At 39.7% G+C, this 26,588-nt stretch overlaps 3 protein-coding genes across 5 annotated transcripts in view; 1 reads left to right on the top strand and 2 right to left on the bottom strand.

Moving 5' to 3' along the window:
• Positions 1-2,265: 2,265 nt before the first annotated feature.
• On the bottom strand, positions 2,266-7,063 carry PTRHD1 (peptidyl-tRNA hydrolase domain containing 1). 2 transcript variants are annotated; one of them, XM_074209980.1, is made up of 2 exons: positions 6,823-7,063; positions 2,266-3,862 (listed from the first exon to the last, which is right to left on the bottom strand). In XM_074209980.1, the coding sequence occupies exons 1-2, from the start codon at positions 7,030-7,032 to the stop codon at positions 3,692-3,694; spliced, it is 381 nt and encodes a 126-aa protein (XP_074066081.1). In that variant the 5' UTR covers positions 7,033-7,063; the 3' UTR covers positions 2,266-3,691. The 2 variants fall into 2 exon arrangements, 1 of the variants encoding a protein (XP_074066081.1); XR_012473468.1 differs by lacking the exon at positions 6,823-7,063 and adding an exon at positions 6,634-6,812 and having other exon boundaries at positions 3,773-3,862.
• CENPO (centromere protein O) lies at positions 6,947-18,898 on the top strand. Its single transcript, XM_074209979.1, is given in 8 exon segments — positions 6,947-7,123; positions 7,676-7,777; positions 9,026-9,177; positions 11,886-12,000; positions 12,667-12,926; positions 16,964-17,135; positions 18,043-18,138; positions 18,141-18,898. Coding segments are annotated over 8 exon segments (1,164 nt in total). The 5' UTR covers positions 6,947-7,056; the 3' UTR covers positions 18,341-18,898.
• The window catches only part of ADCY3 (adenylate cyclase 3), a 129,199-nt gene continuing 119,288 nt past the window's right edge, over positions 16,678-26,588 (bottom strand). For both annotated transcript variants that reach the window (XM_074209977.1, XM_074209978.1), the window contains 2 exons: positions 21,199-21,323; positions 16,678-20,589 (listed from right to left, as the gene is read on the bottom strand). In XM_074209977.1, coding sequence (XP_074066078.1) covers positions 20,407-20,589; positions 21,199-21,323 — 308 coding nt within the window. In that variant the 3' untranslated portion in view covers positions 16,678-20,406. The remainder of the gene's footprint in view (positions 20,590-21,198; positions 21,324-26,588) is intronic.

Here is a 26,588-nt window from a genome sequence, read left to right as displayed (position 1 = left end):
CATCCTAAGAACATTTGAAGAGCGAAAAATACTTCCAGGTGAAATGGAAACTAAACTGAACTTTGAAGGAAGAGATGGTAAGTCAAAATGTCTATAATTAAATAACTAATCTATCCCCAATAGAAATATCTCTCTCTCCTAGGAAAAGGGCATATACCTTCCAATGAATGGGCAAGGTGTAAAGAAGAAATAAACATTTGTATGGTACTTATTATAGCCAGGCATTATGCTAAGCATTATTTACAAATATCCCATTAGATCCTCACAACCCTGATAGGCAAGTCCTGATATTATCTTCATTTTACAGTTGAGGAAACTGAGGCAAAGTTTTAAGTGACTAGCCCAGGGTCATACAGCTACTGAGAACCTGAGGCTGGATTTGAACTTGTCTTCCTGACTAGGTCCACTGGTGGGAGAGACAAAGAGATGCCTTTAGTAATGGAATAGATTTGTATCAACTGTCTAGGCAAGTCTGATAGAAAAAGAAAATACTAGTGTTCTGAATTCTTCTAAACAAGTCACTTAAGCTTTCTGACTTTTTTTTCCCCATCTCAAAAATCAGAGTAATATTGCTGTCAGGAGGATACTATGACAAATAAAAAGGTGTATAGAAAGCACTTTGGAAACCTTTAAAGTGCCATATAAGCAAGCAATTATTAGTATCCCTTCTGACCTATTTCCTAGGATCTCTATCCAGATATGGAAATGGGCAATGACTCCTGGAATTGGAAGTGGATGCTCTTGCCTCCTCATCTTTCCATCCCTCTCCTTGCTTTCAAACAACCTGGAAATGTACTGACAAGGGGTCTTCCGTTCCTCATGGACTCTGCATCTCATCATTCAACCAGATCCTCACTACCACTTCATTCCCCACCCTTAAAAATCATATCAACATTCAAGCTGAGGTTTGCAGGCTATACTCCTTTTTGACAAGGGGAGGTACATTAATCAACAAGGCCTCAGACTTTTACAACCAACAAAGACTACAAACAGCTTTTCTTGCCATGAGACCATGCATGTCCCAGATCAGTGTTTGGATTCTCCTTCCAAAGGCAGAAAATCAAATCGATTCCAAGCTGGGGTCAGAACAGAACTCGATTTGCTTCCTGGAAAGGAATAACCATGCAAATGAGACTGCTTCTTTCTCAAAACCTCAAAATTGAATGCAAACTCTCTACTCCTACCACTCCCTGTTCCTATCCATTTAAGCTTTGCATAAACCAACCTATTCCCCCACCCCAAACATTTGCCAACTGGAAGTCTCATTTTATTGAAACTCCATTCCTATTAGACATGTTCCTCTCATATGTCTGCCCTCTCCACTTGACTCAGTCAGAAAACAATCTTTTGTCACCCTTTCCAACACTGAATGTACCGTTTCTTCTGCCCCACATTAACATTGACCAAGTGAGTAAACTTCTTGCCCCTTCCTCTAGTATTATCATTTGGCCACATTTCCTTCTTCCGGGCTGACTACAGATATATTCCAATCTAATTGTTAAATACCATTCCTTTAAGTTATTCTTTTTCCTTTCTCATCCTAGCTTCCTGTCTTCTCTACCCCAGTATATTCAGGATCTTCAAAATATATTGGTTTCCTCAAACATCCTGACCTAGCTCATCAAAAGCTTCCATACCTTCACTCCAACTCAGTCACACACATGGGCATCTTTTCCCCCAAACTTCCCTATTGAGAGCAACACCACCCTCACAGTAAGACAAGTTCACAACCTTAGTGTCATCTTCATCTCCTCCTATTCACCCCATCTATCCAATCTGTTGCTAAATTTTTTGACCCTTTCAATGTTTCTCAAATCCATCCCCTTTTCTCCACTCACAGACCCACCATATCTTGGTGAAGGCTCTCATTGTCTCATACCTGAACTCTTAATAGTTTGCTGGTTAGTCTCCCTGATTCAAATCTCTCCACCCTAGGGCATTCTCTACCAAAGTGATCTTACTTTAGAAGCACCTGACAATGGCATTCCTGAACTCCAGAATTCAGTCAATAAAATCTTGTTTGGCTTTTAAAGCTGTTCATCACAGCCTGGCCCATTCCTAATTTTCCAGTTTTTTTAATACTTTCTCTCCAAGTAATCTAAAATCTAGCAGTTTTGGCCTTCTTGATGTTTCTCAAACATGACATTCCCATATCCTTAATTTCACAGACTGTTCCCCATTCCTAGAAGCCTCCCTTAAGATTCAGCTCAAGTCTCACCTTAAGCTGAAAGTTAAGTCACATTCCATCCCACCCCCCCTCCACTAAAGCTTTCCCTCTGAGAATATCATGCATTTATACTATAGACACCTTATAGGTATCCAAATGTTTTTCGTCTCCTCCCATTAGAATGGGAACTCTTGAGGGGATCATGTTTTTGCCTTTATTTACCCAGTGCTTAGAATAATGTCTGACATTCAGCAAATGAATGAATAAACAAGTGTTTGTCAATGGATTAACAGAAATTAGGCCTACCCTTGATCTTATTAAACCAGAAATTTCATTAACCACAACAGTCTTCATCCACTTCTGTAACTTCCAGTCATTCTACCCTCTCTGCTTTCCCAGCTCATTACCCATATTCTGGTCTCACTTTCTTCTCTGTTGGTTATCTTGATCCTGTAACAAGTTCAATTTTATCCTGGCTTTCATTTTTTGTGCAGAATGAAACATTGTTAGACAGCAAAACATGGCTTGTTTTACAAAAGAGGTTCTAGGGGTGCTGGGGATTAGAAAGTAAAAGTCACTGATAGCTAATGTTTTTTAGAAAACCTCAAAATATTTACAATATACATAGCACACAGCTGGAAATAAAGGGACTCAAGCACACAGTTGTGAACTTGTATTTGGGAGTCATCCATCTAAATACATGAAAGTACATGCAATTTCTATCAACAAAGAATGAAATCAATGAAAATGCACATAAAAGAACTATCTTAGGAAGGAGAAAACACTAGATTTCCCAAAAGAGGACCACAGTTTGAATTTGGTGTGTTACTGTGTGACTTTGGACAAGTAACCTAAATTCTGAGGTTCTATTTTTTTAACTCATGTATAAAATGTCAGAATTGAAGTAAATCAGGGCTTTTTGAATTCATGGACTTTTAAGAAATTCATTAACTATATTTCAATATACATGGTTTCATGTGTAATCCTGTATAATTTTTATACATTTAGAAAACAATCTCAGAAAGTGTCTGCAGGTTTCAGAATTACCAAGGGATAAAATCACCTGGATTAGTTGAGATCTAAGATACCTGCCAGTTCTAAATCCTATCATCTGGTGTGAATTGTTAAAAGTACTAGATGAATCAAAGCTATCATCCTCATTAAGTAGCTACTGCTTGAAAAAGATTAGAGGTGCTCTTTCTTATCCTAGGGTGATAACTTATTACAACAAACCTTGAAAATGTGTTAAAGGTCACCTAGATACAGCGCTCCCTGGCTAATAAACACCTGATAGGAATACAATAACTAGCATCTTTTCTATCTTCACAGAAAGAGGAATCGTTTATTAGTTGAAATTTACTCAAAAATTAGTCTACTACATTTATCCTGGAAGAAACTGCCAGTACTAAGAGCAATTGTGGGATCTGTCAATGAGTTGTTGACAGTTTTTACAGAGATGCCAAGAGATAAGTGACATGTAGATTCTGGGTCCCATTTGTCCAAAATAGCTTTCACACATTGTGGTTACTTCAGTAACTTGAACTTCCTCAAATGTGTGTTCACCTCCCCTTTGAAGTAAGGCCGGAGAGCTATGCAGGTGGCAATATTTTCTGGCTGCTCCAGCCACAGCATATAGTCAATGTTGTTCTTTTTCAGGGTCTCAGCCAGTGCCATCAAGGCAGCCTCATCTGGAGCCTGTAGTAGAATAGAAAAAGGAAAAGGCACAGAAGAATATGCACACAGGTCAAATGATTCATCCAGGGAGAGCTATAGGAAGATAAACACTCTCCCTAGTATTTAAAAGCAAAGGACCAGGTTACATCAAGTATGATAACTTGGACCTCAGGTCCTAATTCCAGTTTTGCCACTAATTTGCAAACTGGTTCATTTGAGATTTCATTTCCTTTTCTATAAGACAGTCACAAAATCCCACAAGATTAGTAGCAATTACTGAAATTACAACTGAATTATACAAGTTCCATATGATCTATAATCCTAGATCCCTAAATCCAACTGTGCAAGACATTAAAGAAATATATTCACTTTCTCCCTTAATTTATCACCTATCAAAAGGGAAAATCTAAGTGGAATCCTTTCCTAAAACTCCCATAGGGAAAGTTACCTCTTCAGATGACTCATATATTTACTGGGAGTAAGGGGAAGACAGGGACTGAAAGAGTAGCTTGGAGAATTAAAAGGGAGGAGAGATTTAGGGTAAGTTTAGTCATAAGCATAACACTCCATCTTTTGAGGTTGAAGTATGAAGGGGGGGGGTATAAAGAGGACCAGGAGAGGGGTAAATAGAGAAAAAAGCATAAAAAGACAGGCTGAGCAGAAATAGCCAATTAGCTAATCAATTTATATAATCAATAATAAAATTATAACTGGGGAACTCAATGTCCCCAATTGGGGAACCTATGTCAGACCCAGATAAAGTTAATCAAGTCAGTCAAGAATCTGAATAAAATTTCAGAAAAATTAGGTATTTTGACAGTGCTGTGGAGGATGGTTTGGAAGGGTGATGAGGAGTGGGGGTATATGTGAAATGAATTAGGGAGACCTATTAGGTCATTATAAAAGTTCAGGTGAGAAGAATTTCTGAACTAAGGTGATGATGTGAATTGAGAGAAAGGAAGTGGTATGAAAAATGTGGAGGTAACATTGATAATTGTTAATAATATATTTTTTCTGATCTTTGCTGTGGATTTTATCTCTAGGAAAAAAATACAAACTCTTCATATTAGTATAATACTCATCTATCTTTCTACACTTATGTTTGACAAACCAGTCAAACCAGCCTACCTGCTATTTCTTAAACTTGGTAAATAATTTTGCTTCTCCATGCCTTTGCACAAGCCACTTTGAATGCTATACTCTCTCCTCACGAACACCACTGAGAATCCTTTGCTTCCTTCAAAGCTCAAATATCACGTTCTATGAGAAACCCTTCTTGACATCCCTATAGTAACTGAATACTCTCTTCACACTACTAAATTATGTTTCTCTGTAGAAATATTGCGACTATCCAAAAGAATGCTAAACTCTGTGAGAGAAGGTACTTTTGTTTTTGTATCCTCATCACCTTGTACAGTGATTTACAAGAGAGATATTTAATAAATACTTGAATTCCTGGACCCAATGTCCCCTCACTGTTCATCCTTTTCCAAATGCCATTTGCTTTCTTCACTCCTGTTTTCAAATTTTAGAAAGTCATACTGTGTTGTTTGGGTTCATCAAAAATTTTATGCTGTCATATGGGCCCTCACCAGTACACAGAAAATTCTTCTTTTGACTAATTGTACAGTAATTATCTTTCTCATTCAAGTGACCTATATAACCCTTTTTCTTCTTCCACTAACTGAAATGGGGCCATCTACACTTAAATCATATCAACACCATCCCCTATTTTTTCCTTGGACTTTGAAGGGACAATAGTCTTGTCAACACTATCACTCTTAACCTTGATTCTAATCCTTCCACCTCTTGGGAGCTTGTCCCTTTGACCATTGGCTCTGCCTAATTTTTAATATCTTATCTCAGAACTATGCTCAGATCTGCATCCTTAAAAACTTTAACTTGACCCTACAACTCCTTCAAGCTATCAATCTCTTTTAAACTTATTGAAAATGTCTTCAGCACTCACTGCTCCCATTTTTTCCATCTCACCTCTTTATTATTATTATTTTTATAAAGTGGCTTGCCCAAGGCCACACAGCTAGGTAATTATTAAGTGTCTGAGGCCAGATTTGAACTCAGGTACTCCTGACTCCAGGGATAGGGCTCTATCCACTGGGCCGCTGCCCGATCTCATGGTTTTTTTTCAGCCTCTTGAAGTCTATCTCGTGGTTGTGACCACTCCATAAACTACTCTCTCCCAGATTACCAATGATCTCTTTATTGCTAAATCCAATGGCTCTTCCTCAATTCTCCTTGTTCTTGATTTTTCTCAGTATATTGTACTCTTTGCACTAATGACATTGTTCTTCTAATGGTTTTCTCCCTCTTTTATAAAGACATTATCTACGTCCAGCCTCCTGGGCTCTACTCTTTGAGCTCACCGGCTTTCAATGGTTTAATTTCTCCAGACTAACATAATTACCAAATTGCCATAGCCGGCTTCATCTCTCCTGAACTCAGTCCATTATCTGTTTGGTGTATCATCCCCCTGAGATGTTCTATAATCACAAACTCGAAGGTTCCAAACTGCATTGCCGCTTCCCGCTATCAAAGCTCGGGGGAGTCGTCCTGGCCTCACCCCCAGGCCCTGGCCAATCTGCCCGTTATTTCTCCCATTCACCCCAAGGCTTCTGGCCGACCCCCCCCCCCCGGCCTCTCAGCTCTGGGGGCTTCGCCCCCTCAACCATCGCTAGTTGCCCTCCATCGGCTGCGAGCACGGCTTGTCTGACAGAAGGCCTAGGAGAAGAGCGATGCCGGCATCCCCCGGGCCGGGATAAAGGATCCTTCACCTGGGGCGTTGACCTCCGCCGGGGCGGGGCCGGGGCGCCCCGAGCCGGGCTTCCCTTCCCAGTCCGGCTAGCACCCAACTCCTACTCTCTCAGGGGTTGGCGAAGCCTCTAAGAACCCTGGGAATAAGATCACTTCCGCTTCCGCCCCGGGCGCGACCTTTCCTCCCCCCCATCCCGGGGTTTCCGCACCTCAAGAACTACTTTGCGCATGCTCCCCAGGTCCTGGAGATAGGCCGCCGAATTTGGGTGGTCGCGGTGGGCGTGTAGCGCCGCGATGGCCGCGTGGCATCCCTGCGCCACCAGCGCTCCTAAAGGCCACGAGAACGGGGCTCGCGCCAGGTCCCCTCGCAGAACCAAGTACTGCACCAGCGGCTGGACCGCCTCAACGGGAGCCGCCATCTTCGCAGACGGTGGGAAAGGGTCATGGAATCCTCAAGGCATGCCGGGAGGAACGGGGAGGAGCCGATATCCTGGAAGCCACCATCTTACGGTACGGCGTGCGCGCTAGGCACGCCGGGAAGGGCGGCGCTTGCTTTGAAGGAGCTGTGGGCGGGAAACGCTCGTTCCTTGGGTTCGGGGAGCCGAAGCGGGCAGCAGGTAGGCCAGGTGAGGGAAGCTAGCCCCATAGTGAGACCGGGCCCGCATCGGAGAGGGGGAGGCTTGGCCGCGAAGACAGAGCTTCGGAAGCCACTTCTGACTCGAATGGAGATTGCCGCGTTCCCTTTGCCGGGCCCCTCTCTAAGGCGGGCCTAAACCACCTGTAATCATACTCTGGCGCTTGAAGGGCAGCAGGGTTTTGTTTTGTTTTTTTTATTCTCTGCTTAAACCTTCACAGGAACGCAGAGGTTCCATTATCCCAATTTCACCATTGGGGAAACTGAGGCTCAACTTTGATGGTTTGCCCCGAGGCCTCCCCTGCGTCTGGGTGCCGCCCAGACAGGGCCTGCCTGCCAACCTTAGTGCCCTCTGTGGTGGTTTAGTTGACCTGGGCCCTGTCCCTACCTAAAAAAAAGGGGCTGTTGTCTTATTTTCCTTTTCGCAGCGAGGAATTTGGAGAACATTCCCGGTCCTCTCCTCCAGGTGTCTTCACAAACCAATCAGCCCTTGGGATTCGGAGAGCTGATGGCAGCTTCCCAGAAACATGGTGAGTCTGGATGGGAACGCTCGACCTCCCTCGATCTGGGCCCAGTTTGGTTATAGGATGCTAGTACTGGACAGGATCTCAGAGAGGATCTGGACCAATCCTCTGGTTTTAGGAGTGAGAAAGGGTGAGAGGCATTCTGATCCATACCTGGCCACTGGACCCAGGGGACCCTGGAGAAGAAGGTGAGGCTTGGTGACATAGCACCACCTCCTCACTCAAATCCACTTCACAAGCTTGTCATGGTTATCACCTCCCTTGTGGTCATGGTCCTTTTGGAGAATGAAGGACCAACGTCAATCAGCACAGACCATTCTCCACCTCCACACCTTCCAATCCTGAAGTGCTTTCCCACCTTACTTCTGTTGTTCTTGGATACTTCCTTTTGATTTCCCCTGAAATTAGTGCCCCCCCCCAAAAAGTGATTTTAACATTTGTATTTATCTGGTTATGTTTTCCTTCATTAGAATGTAAACTTCTTTCTGCCTCAATAGCCCAAGCACTTAGCAGAATACCTTATATCACAACTGACACTTAATACATGTTTCTTGAATTGAATATAGAAAATACAGGTCATTCATGGAAAAGTAATTCTCTGATTATGCTCTTTTGGCAAGGGAGGAACATCTTCAAAACTGAAGAAGCATAGTATAAAACTTCCCATGGAAACTGGGCATCACTTAAGACACTGTGAGACTGAAAGATAATTTTTTAATAGTGGATAAGAAGTTTCTCTAAGGATAAAGGGTTCATATATAATTATCATTTTAATGAAATAATTGTCCCAGGAAAACTTATTAACTAAACTATCCAACATTGATTTCCATTAAACATGGATCTTAGATTTAGAGCTGGAAGGGACTTCAAGATCAGTCATCCACTCATCTCATTTTTGGAAAGAGGAAGCTAAGACCTGGAAATGTTAAATGATTACCACAAGATTACACATATAGGAAGAGGCAGAACTAGGATTTGAACCAAGATCTTCTGACAGACAACTTCTACTGTAGAAGGAGGAAAAACCTTTAGATGTTTTAAAACAGTGAGAATGCAACAAACCTAGAGATCATATCTTTTTTTAAAAGGAAAAAAATTTTTTGAGAATTCTTAAATTTTTGACATGAACTGTTCACATCTATATCTCTTAGGTATACTGTTATTTGGTCATACTGATGTTATTGGGCAGTAAAGTACTTTCCCCATACTTTCCCCACTAGTTTTTGTTTCTTCTAAAAGTCATTTTACTGACAGGTGTTTTATATCAACTTGAAAAACTGGAGGCTCAGAATCAGAGATCATCCAGGAGACAAAATGGAGATGAAACCAACTTGGAAGCAGAGATCCTCAAGCTGAGAAAACTTCGGGATGAACTAAAAACTAAAGTGAAACTACAAGAAGCTAGGGTAAGTAGAGTTCAGTACTTAATAGTAACTCTTGGGAAGACAGTAGAAAATGAGAAAGGGACCTGGGCTAAGTAGTTAGGGGGCCAGATTTAGAATCAGGAAAATTCATGTTCATGCTGCTTCTGACCCATAATTGTTGTGACCCCGGGCAAGTTTCTGAGCCTTTCAAGTGCTCAAGACTGTGTTGTAACAGAACATTGGTCAATCAACCTCAAAGAAAGTTATTAGGAAAATGAAATCACAGGTGCAGATTGGGGGGGATCGTGGGGGAGGCAAAAAAATTTCAGGGTACAGATAGTGGTAGTGAAGCTTTAACTTCATTTACAGCTCTGGATCTTGTGTCTCAGAATAGATTTCATATTTTAGACTGTAATCAAAATCTAACAAATTGTTCTATGGAAGTGATGCTATTTTCAGGTATAAAAGCAAACTTACGAAATTGTTTTTATCTACTCAAAAACTAAGTGCATGACACTTATTAATCAATAATGATGTGCTTGGTGAATTTTTTTTTTCCAAGGCAAATGGGGTTAAGTGGCTTGCCCAAGGCCACACAGCTAGGTAATTATTAGGTGTCTGAGACCGGATTTGAACCCAGGTACTCCTGACTCCAAGGTTGGTGCTTTATCCACTACACCACCTAGCTGCCCTGCTTGGTGAATTCTTCACAAAAACCATGTTAACTTTGTGATCAAAAGTGAATGGATAGGGGGCAGCAAAGTGGCACAGTGGATAAAGCACCGGCCCTGGAGTCAGGAGTACCTGGGTTCAAATCCGGTCTCAGACACCTAATAATTACCTAGCTGTGTGGCCTTGGGCAAGCCACTTAACCCCATTTGCCTTGCAAAAAAAAACCCTAAAAAAAAGTGAATGGACCTGGAATGGATTCATTCTTTATCTGTGTTTTTTTCCCTTATCTGTGTTTTCAAATCTTTTTTTTCCTTCAAGCTATTCTGTGAAGCTTTCTCTGATTTAATTTATTTTCCCTTCTATTCTACCCTTTTTCCTCTTCCATTCTCACATTTTTGTAGAATAGTTTGTTGGTTCTTTATATCAGTCAGTCTGTAAATATTTGTGAAATGCCTACTATGTACAATGCAAAAAGAGGATAAAGATAGTTTCCATCCTCAAGTTTACCATCTAGTGGGGAGACAAGCAAACACACATGTATAAACAAGTAATTTGCAGAATAAATAGGAAATGATTAAAAATGGAAAGGGCCAGGAATTAAGAGGAGTTGGGAAAGCCTTGCTGTAGACCATGGGATTTTAGTTGGAACTTAAAGGAAGCCAGGGAGATCATGAATTTGTCTTTTTTGTGGAACAGTCAGATGGCCAGTGTCACCGGATCCAAAAGCACTGGTTGGGGAGTTAGGTGTTAAAGAGACTAGAAATTTAGGATAAGGCCTAGGTTATGATGGGCCTTAAATGTCCAGCAGATATTTTTGTATTTGATCCTTTAGGAGGATGCCACTGGAGTTTATGGGGAGTAGAGAGGGATATGATCCGAACCTTGAAATAGAAAAATCGTTTTGATGGCAGAATAGAATTTGAGGGGAGAGACTTAAGGCTGGCAAACCCACCAGCAGGCTATTGCAATAATCCAGGCCTGATATGATAGGTCTTGTACTATAGTGATGTCAGTGCCAAAGAGGAGAGAAGGGAGTGTATATAGAGAGATGTTACAAAGATAAAAATCTACAGGCCTTGGTAACAACTTGGATGGTAATAGCAGGATAGAGGGTGAGAGCCAGTGAGAAGTCCAGGATGGTTCTTATTCGTGAGCCTGAGGGACTGGGGACCATAGTGGAGAAAGTATGGGAAAAGTACTTTATTGCCCAATAACACCATGGACTGGGAGCAGAGGTCTGCTCTGCAGTGGTAGGGAACGTTGAAGCAGGAGACAGTTTAAGGGGAAAAGTAATGAGTTTAGTTTTGGACATACTGAATTTGAGTTGTCTCTTGGGCATCCCATCAGACATACCTGAAAGGCAGCTGAAGAGGCAACACTGGAGGTCACCTGGGAGGTAAGGGCAAAGTAGATAGAGTTGAGAATCATCAACATGGAAATGGTAATTAAATCTTTGGGAACTGATGAAGTGACCACAGGAGGTCTCTTATAGGGAAAAGAGAAGAGGGCCTATAGGATCTACAATTAGAGGTGTGATCTGTTTGGAGGAGACTGAGATCCAGCAATAGTTTGGCCACTAGACTTGGAGGTCACTAGACCCTTAGTAGTTGTGAGATTGTAGGCACCCCATTGACTTCTGAGTTTCACTTTCCTCATCTTTAAAAAAGGAATTATGCCTGTATTGGTTTAACTAACAGGAATATAATGAGGATCAAATGAGTTAACATACAGTATTATGTCAACTGTAAAGTCCTATAAAACAAAATGGTGCAAAAATTCTTACCATTTTGTATTATGCTCCCCAATTTACATGCCATTCTCCACCACCCTATAGACTATCGTTTCTTGAAGCCACTGTCTGGCACTTTTTTGTATCTCTTTGTATATTTGTATCTCTAGTGCTTTATGCATAAGTAGACACTAAATATATATTGATTGAATTGTCTTTTTTAGCTAGATTTCAAACTTTTGGAAGGCAAGGACTATCTATTTGCTCTATCCCCTTTAATATCCACTGCTGTGCCTAGACAAAATAAGCTCTATGCAAAGTTGTTAAATAAGAACAATTTCTTTTGCAGGCCAAAATACCCATCACTAACTTGGTACCCTACGAACCATTGAAGAACAGTGAGGAAAATCTTGAAATGAAGTTGGAAAAAGCTAACGCTTTCTTTCAAGCATTCCATTTGACAGGTATTAAATGACTCATCTACCCCAATCCTGGTATATATCCTTCCTATCTGTGGTCAGTGACCTTGGACAAGTCATTTCACCAGTGTGGGCTTTTTTCATCCTTAAAAATCTGGATAAATAAGGCTAGTGGAACAGCCAAGAAGACAGGATTTGGGTGTGTTTTCTTATAAAGTCTTTGCTAGCTGTAATATTTCTGTGATTGTACTGTTAGAAGCTTGGAAGCATTTTATCAGCATTTAAGTGCCTGCTATCTGCCTGCAACTAGTAGGATATCTGGTCTGTCACTCCTGAGGGATGGGTTCCCCATCAAAATATATCAGCTCTTTAGTTCATTCTTAACTCTGCTGTTATTTTGACAAAGTATATTATATTGCATATAAGATTTTAGTCTCCAGATTTCAATTTGCTTTATAACATGGACATTCTGTCCCTTTTCGGGGGATATAGAAAAATTGATGTGGTTTGTATGTGGTTTATATTCCTCAGGGTGGGAAAGGTTTAAGTATTCCTATTTTCACATTGACCTTGATCTTTAGGAACTGTCACACAGACTGGGTTATATCTCCTCTGCCAGTCTGCTCTTGTTTTGACTCCTTATTTGGAGATACTTGAAACAGAATCAGAAGGGAAGAGTGAGAACTTATAGTGTCTTCTCCCTTGTCTCAGGGATCAGTGGGAAATTGACCACAAAAGGGGTGTGTCTCTGCTTCAACACTTCTTTTGAGGGAAACATCTTGGATTCCTATTATGTGGATCTTATCATCAAGAAACCACTTACAATACATCGACATTCGGTTCCAATCTTCATTCCCCTGGAACAGATAGCTGAAAAGTACTTACAGACTAATTTTCAACACTTCATGTATAGTCTCAGCGAACACCTTAATGCATATTCTGGAAGAAAATACCAGGCAGATCAACTTCAAGTATGTATGTCCTGAAGCCAAATTTGTATGTATTTTGTGAGCCCAGGAGATCCAAAATTAGAATGTGAGATATATATATATCCTGTATTATTAAGAGGTCTTAATTTATTTGAGGAACAATGGGTCAGTCCTCTGAACAGGAATTCTGGGTGTTAAGTAAGCATTTCTCTACTTAGCACTCCTTTGGGGATTATTGGGGAGTTAGTTTGTCAAAAGTCATGCTTGATTTTTTCTTGTGGTTTAAAGGTGACCTTGAATTTCTCAAAGCCAGAAGAATACAAGCTTTTAAAGTAGATAGAATAATGATGGTAGGTAATGGAAAGAAAGCAAAACCATTCGTCTCATTTTGTTTTCTCTGCCAAGGACAGTGTGCACTCTTTGATTTTTTTCTGATTTTTCTTTCTTTTTTTCTCCAATAACACATAAAGATAATTTTCAATATACATTTTTTGTAAGGTTTTGAGTTCCACATTTCCCCCCCCCTCTCCCTTTGACAATGATTAATCTGATGTAGGTTATTCATGTATAACTATAAATATGTACTCTGGACTAGAAAGAATAAGAAAAAAATCTAGGTAGTTGAGGTTAAAAAAAGTAGAGGGATAGTAAGAGGGTCCTCCTATTAGTGAGTCAAGTCACCAGTCCCAGACAGACTTCTATCCTGAGGTACCAAAAGAACTGGCAGTTTTGATTGCTGAGTAACTGTCAGTAATTTTTACAAAATATATGGAAAATAAGAGAAGGAGCAGATGTTTGGTTTTCCTGAAAAAAGAAAAAGAATGTATTCTCCAAGCTGTAAACTAATCAACTTGACTTTGCTTCTTGGTAAATCATTCCTTTGAAAGAAATGATTAATGAATATCAGGAAAAGGAAGTGGTTGAAAATAACTAGAATGATTTTATCATAAAAAAAGGTAATGTTATCCTAATTTAATTTTCTTTTTGACAGATTTACTAAACTTGTAGAACAGGATTGACTTAGATGTAGTTTACCTAGGTTTCAGGAAAGCATTTGATGAAGTCTTCGATAATATTGATGTAATTAAGCAGAGGACTTGTGGGCCAAACTTGGAGTCAGGAAAACCTGAGTTCAAATTTAGCCTCACTGGCTAACTAGCTGTATGGCCTAGAGCAGGTGATTTCACTTCTGTTTGTTTACCTCAGTTTTCTCAGCTGTAAAAATGAGAATAACCCTACCTATACCTCTCAGTGTCTGGCAACCAAAATGGTGAAGGACCTTGAGTCCATATCATATGAGAATCAGTTAAAGGAATAAGGAATGTTTAACCATGGGAAAAGAAAATTCAGGGAAATAAAGCATCTTAGATTTTGAGGTCATCAAATGCAACCCCCTTATTTTATAGATGAGTCACCAACCCACTGAGGTGGTGATTTGTCCAGGTACTAGAGCTCCATGGATACAGACTGCTTGACTTTGTATTTTGAAAGGGGTACTTTGAGAGTGCTGTCCATTCAAGTCCAGAATGAACAGGATTAGTTGTACCGAAGAACAAAAGAAATTTGTTAAAAATGAAAACCAATTTCAAGAATTGAAGTTATTGCTTCAGAACATCCAAATTATCATAAAGCTGAAGGTTAATTGATTTTATATAGTGTGATGTCAGCTTCCTAAAGTTGGAAGGACAATTAAAAAAAAACTAGAACAAATTTCAGGGGTTAACTCAAACTATTCTTAAACTTTTACTGTTGAATTTTCCCCTTCTTCACCTTGTCCATCCACAGTCAAAATATTCTTTACCCTGTGGGCAGGCTGGCTGGTAGGGTGACAGACATACAGCCCATTTTAGGATCAGGTGAAAGGCAGAACAAAAATCATTAAATTTTTTGAAGCCTTTCCAACTTGTCTGTTCCTTGGTGTCACCTTGTCTTTCACATTCTCATCAAGCTATGATTTCACAAAACTTTAAGAGTTCAAAGTGATCTCAGAAACTAACTAGCTCAACCTACAGCTGAATGAGAACATTTTCTACAATAGAACATCCCAGAGGAATAGTCATCCAACCTTTGCTGGAGCATTTCCAGTAAAGCATCTCCCAAGGTGGCCCTTTTGGATGACTAATTGTTTAGAAGGTTTTCCTTATGTTAGACTTAATCATGCCTTTCTGCAAATTCTACTGCTTTTATTGTGAATTATATGAAACAAAGTAAAATAATTCAATTTATTTTTATTACTTTAAAAAACTTAATCTGCAACAGATTAAGGCTGCAATTGTTTTACATGATTTGGCTTTGGGTTCAAATATAATTAATATAATGTATTCAAATATATTTTAATATCTATTCCTAAAGATACTTTTGAGATTGATCCATTTTTATAGATCTAGCCTTGATTATTGCCTCTAGGTTTTCAATGGGATTAAATCAAGTGAGATCCCAGATCACTGAACCATATTTATCTCTTATCTCTAACTCTTAGTAAATTCCTAGCCTTTCATGGTATATGGCAAGGTTCATTATACAATATTCTATCTTCACTTGGGAATTTCTGTAATTATGGAATAATTCTGCCCATTATATCATAGCATTTATCAGAATTCAGCATTTCCCCAGTGGAACCAAATTTTCTGTTTGTTTTTTAGCAAGGAAATGGGGTTAAGTGACTTGCGCAAGGTCACACAGCTAGGTAATTATTAAGTGTCTGAGGCTGGATTTGAACTCAGGTACTACTGACTCCAGGGCTGGTGCTCTATACATTGCACCACCAAGATTTCTAGAAGAAAAAAAACCCCAAAACATTTTTTGAATGCATATTTTACAGTCCAAATATACCCAGATCTTACAGGTTCGTTTGCACTTTTGACAGTTATTTTTGTATAGCCTTAAATGAAAAAGTGAGTTGCATCAATAAAATTTATCTTTGTTCCATCCTTAAGATGCCAGGATTCATATTGTCTTACTTATAACTACTTTATCTTCTTAGCAATCACTTAAAAGCATTCTAGGTTGTCTTTTTTTTAAATTGTTCTTCCAACTTTAGGAAGCTGACATCACACTGTAAAAAAATCAATTAGCCTTCAGCTTTATGATAATTTGGATGTTTTGAAGCAATAATTTCAATTCTTGACATTTTTTTCATTTTTAACAAATTTCTTTTGTCCTTCAGTGCAACTAATCCTGTTCCATTCTGGACTTGAATTGTCCTTGATAATATTCTTTACGACATCTGTAGAAAAAATTGTAGAATTTTTTGCACATTTTTGCACATTTCCTTGGAGAATATCTAATTGACAAAACAAAAAAACACATAAGACCAAATATTATACAGTTCACAAACTAAGTAAAGGTAAGGAAACTAGCTTGTTCAGTTTTTTCTGGTCAGGGTCAAATGTTTTGAGTCAGACTAGTGTTAGTAGAGACGTACATGCTTGTCAAAAAATGTAGCCATTTTGAAATTACAGCTTGTCCTTAGTTCACTGCAGTATCTACCTCAATGAAATTCTAGATCCCTAAAGTATTGAGTCTGACATTTTTCCCTCTGTTTCTTGGTCCAGAGTATAGCATTTCCTTTTCCCACTGAAGATAGCTAGATTTCATGTTGGCAAAGGAATGTTATTTCAGGAGTTAACTCAAACTATTCTTAAACTTTTACTGTTGAATTTTCCCTTTCTTCACCTTGTCCATCCACAGAAATGTAGAGCAAGATTTTTGTATTTTTGAAAAGGAAAATAATAAACTTACTTTCTTTGTAATTATTTTAAAAATGATTAGACTTTCTTCCACTGTGATTTGTGTTCCTAGGACTGAAAAATTAGGATTCTGTAAAGAGGCAGACAGAGAATGAGTTGGTCATGTAGAATAAGTGAATCCCATTAATGAAGTGCTTCCTAAGCTGTTTTTGGATCACATCTTTTTAAATTCATTTTCAATGTCTGGTTATCCTCCATGTTATACAGCAGGAGTATCTTTATGAAGACACTAATATCTTTCAGTATTTGAATTTTCAAAGCATCATGAGTTATTCCAATTATAATAATCATGGTATTCTTTGGTGTGTTTGTTTACTCTGCTGCCTTTAGTGTGCCTTTTCAGCTTTCCTAGCCGGGCCCTTGCAAAGAAATTCACTGTGCACTCTGCTGTCATTCACATACACTGTGGACCCCAGTGAAAAGTCCTTCCCTTTTTGTGCCAGGCTTGTGTACCAGAACCTCAGAACAACTCTTCCCACTGATGTCACAATTACGTACCAAGGTAAGAGGAAGGACCCCCTATCTTTGTGAGAAAGTTTCTTTTGCTTGGACTCCAGGGCTACTAATTACCAACTTTATTAATTTTTTTCCCTCCCTTCCTGAAGGGAAGACATAGTTTTTATGTTCTTCCTCTCTTTGCCACCTGAATTTTATCCGTGGTCTTATCCTTCCTTGTCTTGGAAACAAGACAATCATGATAAAGTATGCAGTCACTTAAAATATTTGGACACTGTAGTGGAATAGAGCTAGTAACTTCACTGGTCTCTAGTTAGGTGGTTATCTGATCCAGCCACCACATTTTACGTATTAGAACATTGAGGCCCAGGGGGGAATTTGAGCCTAGATCACCTGACTCCAGCATCTGTATTTTTTCACTGTAATACACTGCTTTCATATCATTATGAAACAAAGCATGGCTCTGCCGTTCTCACCCTTGGGACAAAGGTCCTTCTTTACAGCACCATAGCACTGGACCTGGGGTTTCATTGGTTTAGAGAGTCCCTATGTGTCAGAAATGGGCACTGGGAGTTTAATGCCTTTCTCAAAAGTCACATTATCCATATATATGTCAGAGGTAAGACTTGAACTCAGGTCTTCCTGCCTTCAAGGCTGGTTTTGTTACTCATTAAAAACCACACTGCCTCCAGGAACATGGAAGGAGAAATAAGGAACAATCAGATAAAATCTGAGGCTGAAAATTCTGAAATTCTTTTACCAAGTTTAGATTTGAGTGGGCAAGTCCCAACTGTGATTATCTGGTCTTAAGTGAATGCTCTTGGGAGAGCTCCTGAGCAATCAAAACTTGCACTTATTTACCATTCCTAAGAATGAACATGGCAAGGGGGAAGGCTTCCCTAGAAGAGCCTGTATTTGTACCAAACCAGACTGACAGATTGTTTCCTCTTTAGGGACAGGAGCAACATCTGCCTCCTGGGAGGACCAGCGAGAAGCCCACAAGATACTATTCTATAAAAATGCGCTTCATAAGGTGTTTGAGTCTTTTTTAGGAGAGGAAACTTTGATTGTCCATTCACTGTGCCTAAAAAACAGATGAGTCTGTTCCTTGGAAAACACCTCAGGAATGAGCAGGAGCACAGAACAGAGCCCTTTGGAACTGACAACTGTTTATTGGACTCGGGTTCAAATGCCACCCTTTACTCAGCCCAGATTTTCCTGTGCATATTAATGGCCAAAACCACTGTTTAATATGGCCTGTAGGGGATACGACTGTGAACCCATAGATATTGTCCTTTGAGGTTTAAGTGATTGACCAGGGCTTGAACAGCTAACATCCTCTTATGTGGAATGGTTTGCTTTTGCTTTTTGGATCTGATGATATTTGTTTTATATCAGAATCTGTGCTTTCTATAAGTAAATGATACATGGCATTGAGAAGTACTGTGGTGGAGACAGAGGAGAGAGCAAAATTTCAGTGAACCAAGAATTACTGAACCAAGTTACTGCCAGTAACTCATAGATTTGATTAACAATATCTCATTTTTTTTGAAGATGAATAAAATGGCTTTTGGAAATGAGATGATAAATGTACGTGTGTTTATATTTATATATGATTCCACAACATAAAACTAAGCCAATGTATCCTAAGCCTAATACCTTGTTTTGGTTGTGTTCAGAGAAGATTGTATGGAATAAAATAACTAAATCAAATACCATCTTACTAGAACAGTCTTAGTCCCTCCAACCCAGTCATACCCACTCTGGCACTTTAGCTATCTATAAACCTAGATTCTCTCGACCCACCTCAAGAAACAATATTGTCCATGGCTTCATCTATGTCCATGAACCTTGAATCCTTGTCTAAGTCCTTACTTTCCCAAGAAAACTTGGCTCTTCTTAGCCTTCAAAAAAAGGCCTTATAACCATGTATTTCCTTTGTGACCACCTGGCTCCACCCCACTGTAAATTCATTTCCCACTTTAACCTAACACTCACTGACACAAATATGAGCTCATCCACAAGTGGCATTGTTAAATATTAAAGAATTGAATTCTCTGGTCTGACTTCAAGACCTTCCTAGAATTTAACAACAACAAAATCATTAACAGATAACAGCTCTTGATTCTTCCTTATAGAATCTGATGTTAGATTATTCTTTGGGTATATAATTTGTTTAAAACTTCATGAACCAAGCCCTAAAACACACACAAACACACTCTCTCTCCATTGTATGTGGATTTTGGAGTGTCAGACACATTTCTGTATACAGAAGTATACGCTATCTGAGTTTTCAATTTTGTATTACAGGCAGGCAAATCTCAGTGTGGGTAACTGGAAACTTAAAGTAAGATATGCACCTTCCTTGAAGGTTGTCACAGCTGGTTTATGTGTTGATCATTGACTTACAAGAAAAAGAAAAACATCCTTCTGGGGATGTTTTGTCTGAATATATGAAGCCCTCTTTACTGGCATTTGGAAGGAAAGTAGTGTTAGAAACTTCACAATAACTACACTTGGAGTTGGATAAACATTTTATTAAAAGTCTTGTTTTTTATCACCTGTAAATTTTCTTTTAAAGCTATAGCAATTGGTGACTAGCAAGAGCTCAAAAGGCAAGGCAGTATTGGAAAGAAATTGTTAATTTAACAGAAACAGTTAAAAATATAAATGTAGAAGAATCTGTTTATATATAATCTTTCTTTTGGAAATAAATTTTTCCCCTCCCCCAAGTAAAAGGAAATATTGCACTCACTCTTCCTGATTCAAGACTAAGGTGGCAAGGATGTCCAGGAATGCCATTACAAGGAACAGACCAATCAGGACTGGTCTATTTACTTCTCTCAGACTGTATGAAAACAATTGGACCCTTTCTGGAGCTCCTTAACAGACAAAGCCTCAGTCCCTCTCATCTGTGCAGACCCCCATGGGATCTAGATGGCCAGCCCAGAAACAAAGACCTTTGCTCAGTCCCTGATACAAATTCTCTGCTCACAGTGGGTCTGGCCTCTCTTGGCTAGGGGCAAGGGGAGGGGTGCTGGGAGGAAGTTCTAGGATTCTGAAAAGGTCACTCCAGGACTCCCTACTCTGAAGGAGAAGCTGTAAGCACACTGAGGGGTAACTGCAGGAACCCACTGAGCTCATACTCCCAGAACAAAGGAGGGGAAGCAGGGAGAGGCTGTATCTAAAGTCTATGTGGGAATCCATTTGATAATTTCAGAATGTCAAGATTTAGTCATTTGTCTCTTTCACAAAGTAGTGCTCTGGTTTCAGGAATTGCCCCTCCCATCTCTGGATGTTGGGGAGGTGGGAGCCACTCAGGAGTTGTCCACTACCTGATGGGGTAGGGTAACAGAGGAGCCATTAGGGAACGGGGCTGGCTTATCCCGTCCCTTCAGGAAGAATGTCAGCAGCTCACCCTTTCCTTTGACAAAGATGGGACCACGTCTCACAAAGCGGAAGCCATATTCCTTTAGGATGGTCTGTGTTTCTTCCACTACCTAGAAAAAATAGGAATGGTGCATAGAAAAGAGTGTAGGGTAGGAAAGTGAAGCTAGATTGAAGCAGCAAGGTTTAATATGCGAAAAGAACAAAGGCTTAAATATCTGTGTGACTCTTAGCAAGACATCCTCTCTGGTTCTCAGGTTCTTCATCTGTGCCACCTCCCACCCCAGCCTGCCCTCCTTGCCTTCATTTCAAAGCCTCTCTTAATGAAATGGAAAGTGCCTTAAGGCCAATTGAATTAATTTTATAGATGAAGAACTTGAAGACCAAACAGTAATAAGTTAAGTGACTAGGTCCAGAATCAAATCTAGATCTTCTTAACTCCAAATTCAATTCTCATTCCAGTGGGTGGCTATGCTGCTTTTACATGAATCCAGATATTAGTGGAGAGGAGCTGCAAGAAGACAGGCTTCTCACAGAAGACCTGAAGCAAGGTCTCTGGCCTCTGCTGATTAAATGCTTTCTAAAAAGGAAGGACACTGACCACTCAGGTCTGGAGTGAAAGCAGAGGGATGAATGATGGCCTAACAAAATAGCTTGATCCAGTATGAATGAGTTGTTTTCCTTGGCCATGGAATGCGACTCTGATACCTGGGGACACATACCTGGATGTTGCCCATGACACCTGTTGACTCCATCCTACTGGCCACATTGACAGTATTTCCCCAAATGTCATAGTGTGGTTTTCGGGCCCCTATAACCCCAGCCAGTACTCCTCCTTTGTTCATACCTGTGGAAAAAATAGGAAAAATAAAAGGTTCAGTATCACCTGTTGTAAACTACTTATATTTACATAGTGATTTAAAGTTTACAAGTTTTAAAACCCTATACAACCTAGTCACCACGGTCTAGCTTTCCAGCCTTGTTAGACATTAACTGCCCTCTCAGAGATATGGCCAGATTGGCCCTTTTTCTTATGCACATCCTTCATCTCTTGTCTTCATGTTTGAACTGCACATTTCTAGTATGTCCTCTTTCTTCCTTCATCTCCCAAAGTCCCTCTCTTCCTGTAAGATGAAGCTTTGAAGCATCACATTCTGCATGAAGCCTTCAGGATTTCCCCAGTTGCCCATGACTGCATGCCCTCTCTCCGAAACCACTTTGTATTTTTTGTATTTATGAACTTCTTGTCTCCTCCCAGGTAGAATTGTTCCATTTTTTAAAAAATATTTCTACCCCAGACCCCACATACCTGGCATTTAATAGGAAGTACTGATTGGTTAATGGAGAAAAATTGAAGTCATTTCTTATGGACATGTATCATTTACTCTCATCATTGCCTAAAAGTTTCTGTTTTGATGCTGTGCTCTCATTTTAATGGTTTCAGAGGGAAAGGTTCCTCCCCTCCCAACTGCATTCCCATCATTGCTGTCTGAAAACAACCCTTTCACCCATGACTTGATCCTAAGTCTCCAATGAGACTTAGTTATCACTCCTACTCTATCCTGATGTTTTAAATCTATCTCCACTGATTCCTTTTATGCTCTTCTGACTGGTTTTTTTTTAATCCCTGTACCATGAGAATGCTAGGGTCCATGATTTCAAAACCTAAATACTTCCTCTACTAATGGAAAGGTTCCCTTCCCCATTCTTCTATACCCTCTACTCCAAACAAGTCATTTCATCCCATTGCCTTTTTATTATTTTATTATCAGAGATACCAGTGTTTCTCCTCTCATTTTTGCTGTGTGGACAGCCTCTTCTAGTCACGCAGACATTAGATAAAATCTGGATGATACTTCTCTCATACATGAGTAGGCAATAATAACATGCAGCCTGCGTCTCTATATTATGCATCTTTCTCAGTTACTCTGAGTTATTTGTAACTTAAATTCTTTGAAAATTGTGGGGTTTTTATGATTCTCAACTATATTGCATTTCTGAGAGGATATTACTGTTAAAGAGACAGGTTTCTGAGCACCAAGCATCTCAGAATCTTTGAAAGCACAAGTTTCTTAAATCTTCCTCAGTTCTAGACTCTTATTCACTACCTAGCTGTCTACATTACCTGCCCGAGATTCACATATTGATGAACTCAACAGGTTTTGTAACAGGCTATATATATATTTTTAGACACTTTGAACCAACTATGCTAGAAAAAAAATGTTTCATGTTGCTACACATTTCATTGAAGATTTTGTAATTTTCTCATGGTTGAAATCAAGAAAATTTTACTTTGGTCTTCATATCACAGCTCACCCAGCAGGTGTTTAATAAATAGTTATTGATTGTTTGCTGGATTCTCCTTGTCATCAAGCATGTCTAGGTTTCCTCTTTCTTTAGAAAAAAGAAAACTCTCAAAAACACTGTCCCTTCCATCTTTCTTTTCTCAAACATGTCATCTCTTGCTACCTTCATTTCTTTCTCCTTGTTTCTTTCTTCACTTACTACATTGTGGCTTTGGTTGCTATAATTCCATTGATCATTCTTCCTTGAAGGAAGGAAATGATTTATTAATTCTAATAGCCTTTCTTCCACTTCTCTGCAAATAAAACTAACTACTCTCCCCTTAACCCTCTCTTCTCCTTTACCTATAGGGTACCACATCTTATAGTAATTCTCACTGACCTCCCTGTACCCCATTCTGGCCAGCCCATTCTGTAGCATAGTCAGTCCTTAAATATTGCTTTTTACCCAAGAACCTATTTTCACTCTATTTCCATCTAAACTCTACCATCTGGCTTCAAAGAGTTTCTAAAGACTGTTCCCCCATTTCATTTATCCAACCTTATTGAGCACAACTACCAATACAAACCCCCTGCTCTGTCAAACTGCTCTCACAGACCCTCCAAATATGCCTTGCTCAGTATCTTTGCCTCCTATTGTTTTCTCTACCATAATTCCCACTTCCTGCTCCTCAGTTGTTTATCCTAATTTTGTCCATACCTCAAGGCCCTCCTCCATAATGGAGCAATCAATTCACTTGATCTCTCTGTACTTCCACTTAACCTACAATTTTGTGCTGTCATAGTCTATATATTTTTTTAAATTTCACATATATTTGTGTTATTCTTTTTTCCCTTTTTTATTTTTTTAATTTAAAAAATTATTTATTTTGAATTTTACAATTTTTCTCCTAATCTCACTTCCCTCCCCCCACCTCCCACAGAAGGCAGTCTGTTAGTCTTTACATTGTTTCTATGGTATACATTGATCTAAGTTGAATGTGATGAAATTGAAATCATATCCTTAAGGAAGAAAAATAAAATATAAGAGATAGCAAAATTACATAAGATAATGGTTTTTTCTAATTTGATGGTAATAGTTTTGGTCTTTGTTCAAACTCCACAATTCTTTCTCTGGATACCGATAGTATTCTCCATTGCAAATACCCCAAAATTGTGCCTGATTGTTGTACTGATGGAATGAACAAGGCTATTAAGATTGATTATCACCCCCATGTTGCTGTTAGGGTGTTCAGTGTTCTTCTGGTTCTGCTAATCTCACTCAGTATCAGTTCATGCAGATCCTTCCAGGCTTCCCTGAATTCCCATCCCTCCTGGTTTCTAATAGAACAATAGTTTTCCATCACATACATATACTGCAGCTTATTAAGCCATTCCCCAATTGATGGACATTCACTCAGTTTCCAATTTTTTGCCACCACAAACAGGACTGCTATGAATATTTTTGTACAAGTTATGTTTTTACTCTTTTTCATAATCTCTTCAGGGTATAGACCCAGTAGTGGTATTGCTGGATCAAAGGGTATGCACATTTTTGTTGCCCTTTGGTTGGGTATGTGGTATCATTCTTGTGGCCCTTGTAAGGCCCTAGAGAACAGGGATACTTGCAGTGCTCCCCACTCCACTCCTTTTCCCATCTGACCAGCAGACTTGCTTCTAGTTGCCCTTCAAGTAATCTCCTGCACATAGAGAAAATCAGACCTGGATGTTTACAAGAATTGACAGTCCTCTAAGAAGTTTCTCAAAGGTCTCGGAATTCAGAGAAACTTAAAAAGACTTGAATGAACTGATGCAGAACCAGAAGAACAACCAACACAATGATCAGAATAATGGAAAGGAAAACAAGAATGAAAAAACTCATTCCCCCCAAAACTCCAAAAGCCATTAAATTATGACTCTAGCCAAAATTAGAGGGGCAGAACCCATAGAAAGACTGAGTGATACAATTCCTAGTCCAAGACAACTTAGAAGTTCCACAGAAAAGATCTGTTTCACTGGGACTCGGGGGTTGGAAATAGCTGCAGTGCAGTCACAATGCAGTGCAGCTGGGTCGGATCAAACCTTCCAGGAACAGCTCCTGGGGACACCTGGGTCCATGGCAGAACAGGTGGTTTCCAGACCTCTTGGCCCAGGGATCACCAGGAATAGCTTGAAGGGGTGGTGAATGAACCTTGCCACACCAGAGTGAGCACTGGCCTCAGAGTAGCCCTTTGATGAGAGCCTGCAGCAGTAATTGGCAGAACTACCCAGCACTCCCAGAGCTCCCAGCCCACAGACAGTAAGGGGCTCAGGGGAGACTGCAGAGGTTTCTCTGCTTTCCCTGGGGCAGGACTCTGCTGTTTGCCCAGATCAAGTCTTAGACTGAACCGCCATACTATCATAGCCCAGCAGGGACCCCCTCACAGCTCCAGGGCAGAGGGGAAGACCTTTGGTCATCCACATACCAGAGCACAGGCAAGATAGCAGTCAACACCTCTCATAAGACTTCAGAGGAATTAAGGTCCCTGTGGGGACCCAACCCCCTTCCCCAAAGCTTTGGAAGTGTGGCAAATCTGTCATAGGCTGAGGAAAAAAACAAACAATAGAAAAATAATTCTGACCATAGAAATTACTTTGGTCCCATGGAGGATCAAAATATATATCCAGAAGTTGACAAACTCAAAGCTTCTGTATCCAAAGCCTTCAAGGGGACTAGAAAATGGGCTCAGGCAATAGAAGAGCTCAAAAAAGACTTTGAAAAGCAATTAAGGGAGGTAAAGGAAAAACTGGGAGAAGAAATGAGAGAGATGCAGATAAATCATGAAAACCAAGTCAACAGGGGCACCTAGGTGGCACAGTGGATAAAGCACCAGCCCTGGAGTCAGGAGTACCTGGGTTCAAATCTGGTCTCAGACACTTAATCATTACCTAGCTGTGTGGCCTTGGGCAAGCCACTTAACCCCATTTGCCTTGCAAAAACCAAGTCAACAGCTTGGTGAAAGAAATACAAAAAAACTGAAGAAAATAATATGTTAAAAACCAATTTAGGCCAAATGGAAAAAAAAACAACCCAATAGGCAAATGAGGAGAACAATCCCTTAAAAAGCAGAATTGGTCAACTGGAAAAGGAGATAAAAAAACTCTCTGAAGAAAATAACTCCTTCAAATGTAGAATGGAATTAAAGGAAGTTGATGACTTTGTGAGAAATCAGGAAACAATAAAACAATACCAAAAGAACCAAAAATTAGAAGAAAATGTAAAATATCTCATTGGAAAAACAATTGACCTTGAAAACAGATCCAGAAGAGATAATTTAAAAATTGCTGGGCTACCTGAAAATCATGACTAGGAAAAGAGCCTAGACGTCATTTTCAAGAAATAATACAGCAAAATTGCCCTGAGATCCTAGAAGCAGAAGATAAAATAGAAATTGAGAGAATTCACCTATCATCTCCTGAAATCCTGAAAGAAAAACTCCTAGGAATATTATAGTCAAATTCCCAAACTCCCAAGTCAAAGAGAAAATACTAAAAGCTGCCAGAAACAAACAATTCAACTACTGTGACTTTATAATCAGGATTACACAGGATCTGGTGGTGTCTACATTAAGGGCTCATGGGTCTTGGAATATGATATTCTGTAAGGCAAAAGAGCTTGGATTACAATCGAGAATCAACTACCCAGCAAAATTGAACATTCTCTTTCAGAGGAAGAATATGGACTTTCAATGAAACAGGGGACTTTCAAACTTTCTTACTGAAACAACCAGAGATGAACAGAAAATTTGATCTCCAAGTATAGGACTCAGGTGAACCATAGAGGGGGTGGA

Source organism: Macrotis lagotis, chromosome 1 (genome assembly GCF_037893015.1).
Source record: "Macrotis lagotis isolate mMagLag1 chromosome 1, bilby.v1.9.chrom.fasta, whole genome shotgun sequence".
Lineage (NCBI taxonomy): Eukaryota > Metazoa > Chordata > Mammalia > Peramelemorphia > Peramelidae > Macrotis > Macrotis lagotis.
Note: the sequence above shows the minus strand (reverse complement) of the source record. Positions and strands in the feature narration are given on the sequence as shown.

Bases quoted from the DNA above. Each gene is read 5' to 3' on its own strand.
- PTRHD1 (XM_074209980.1), bottom strand. From the start codon at position 7,032: ATGGCGGCTCCCGTTGAGGCGGTCCAGCCGCTGGTGCAGTACTTGGTT. The intron at 3,863-6,822 runs GTGCGGAAACCC...ATTCTACTACAG, and splicing joins TGCGCAAAGTAGTTCTTGAG to GCTCCAGATGAGGCTGCCTT.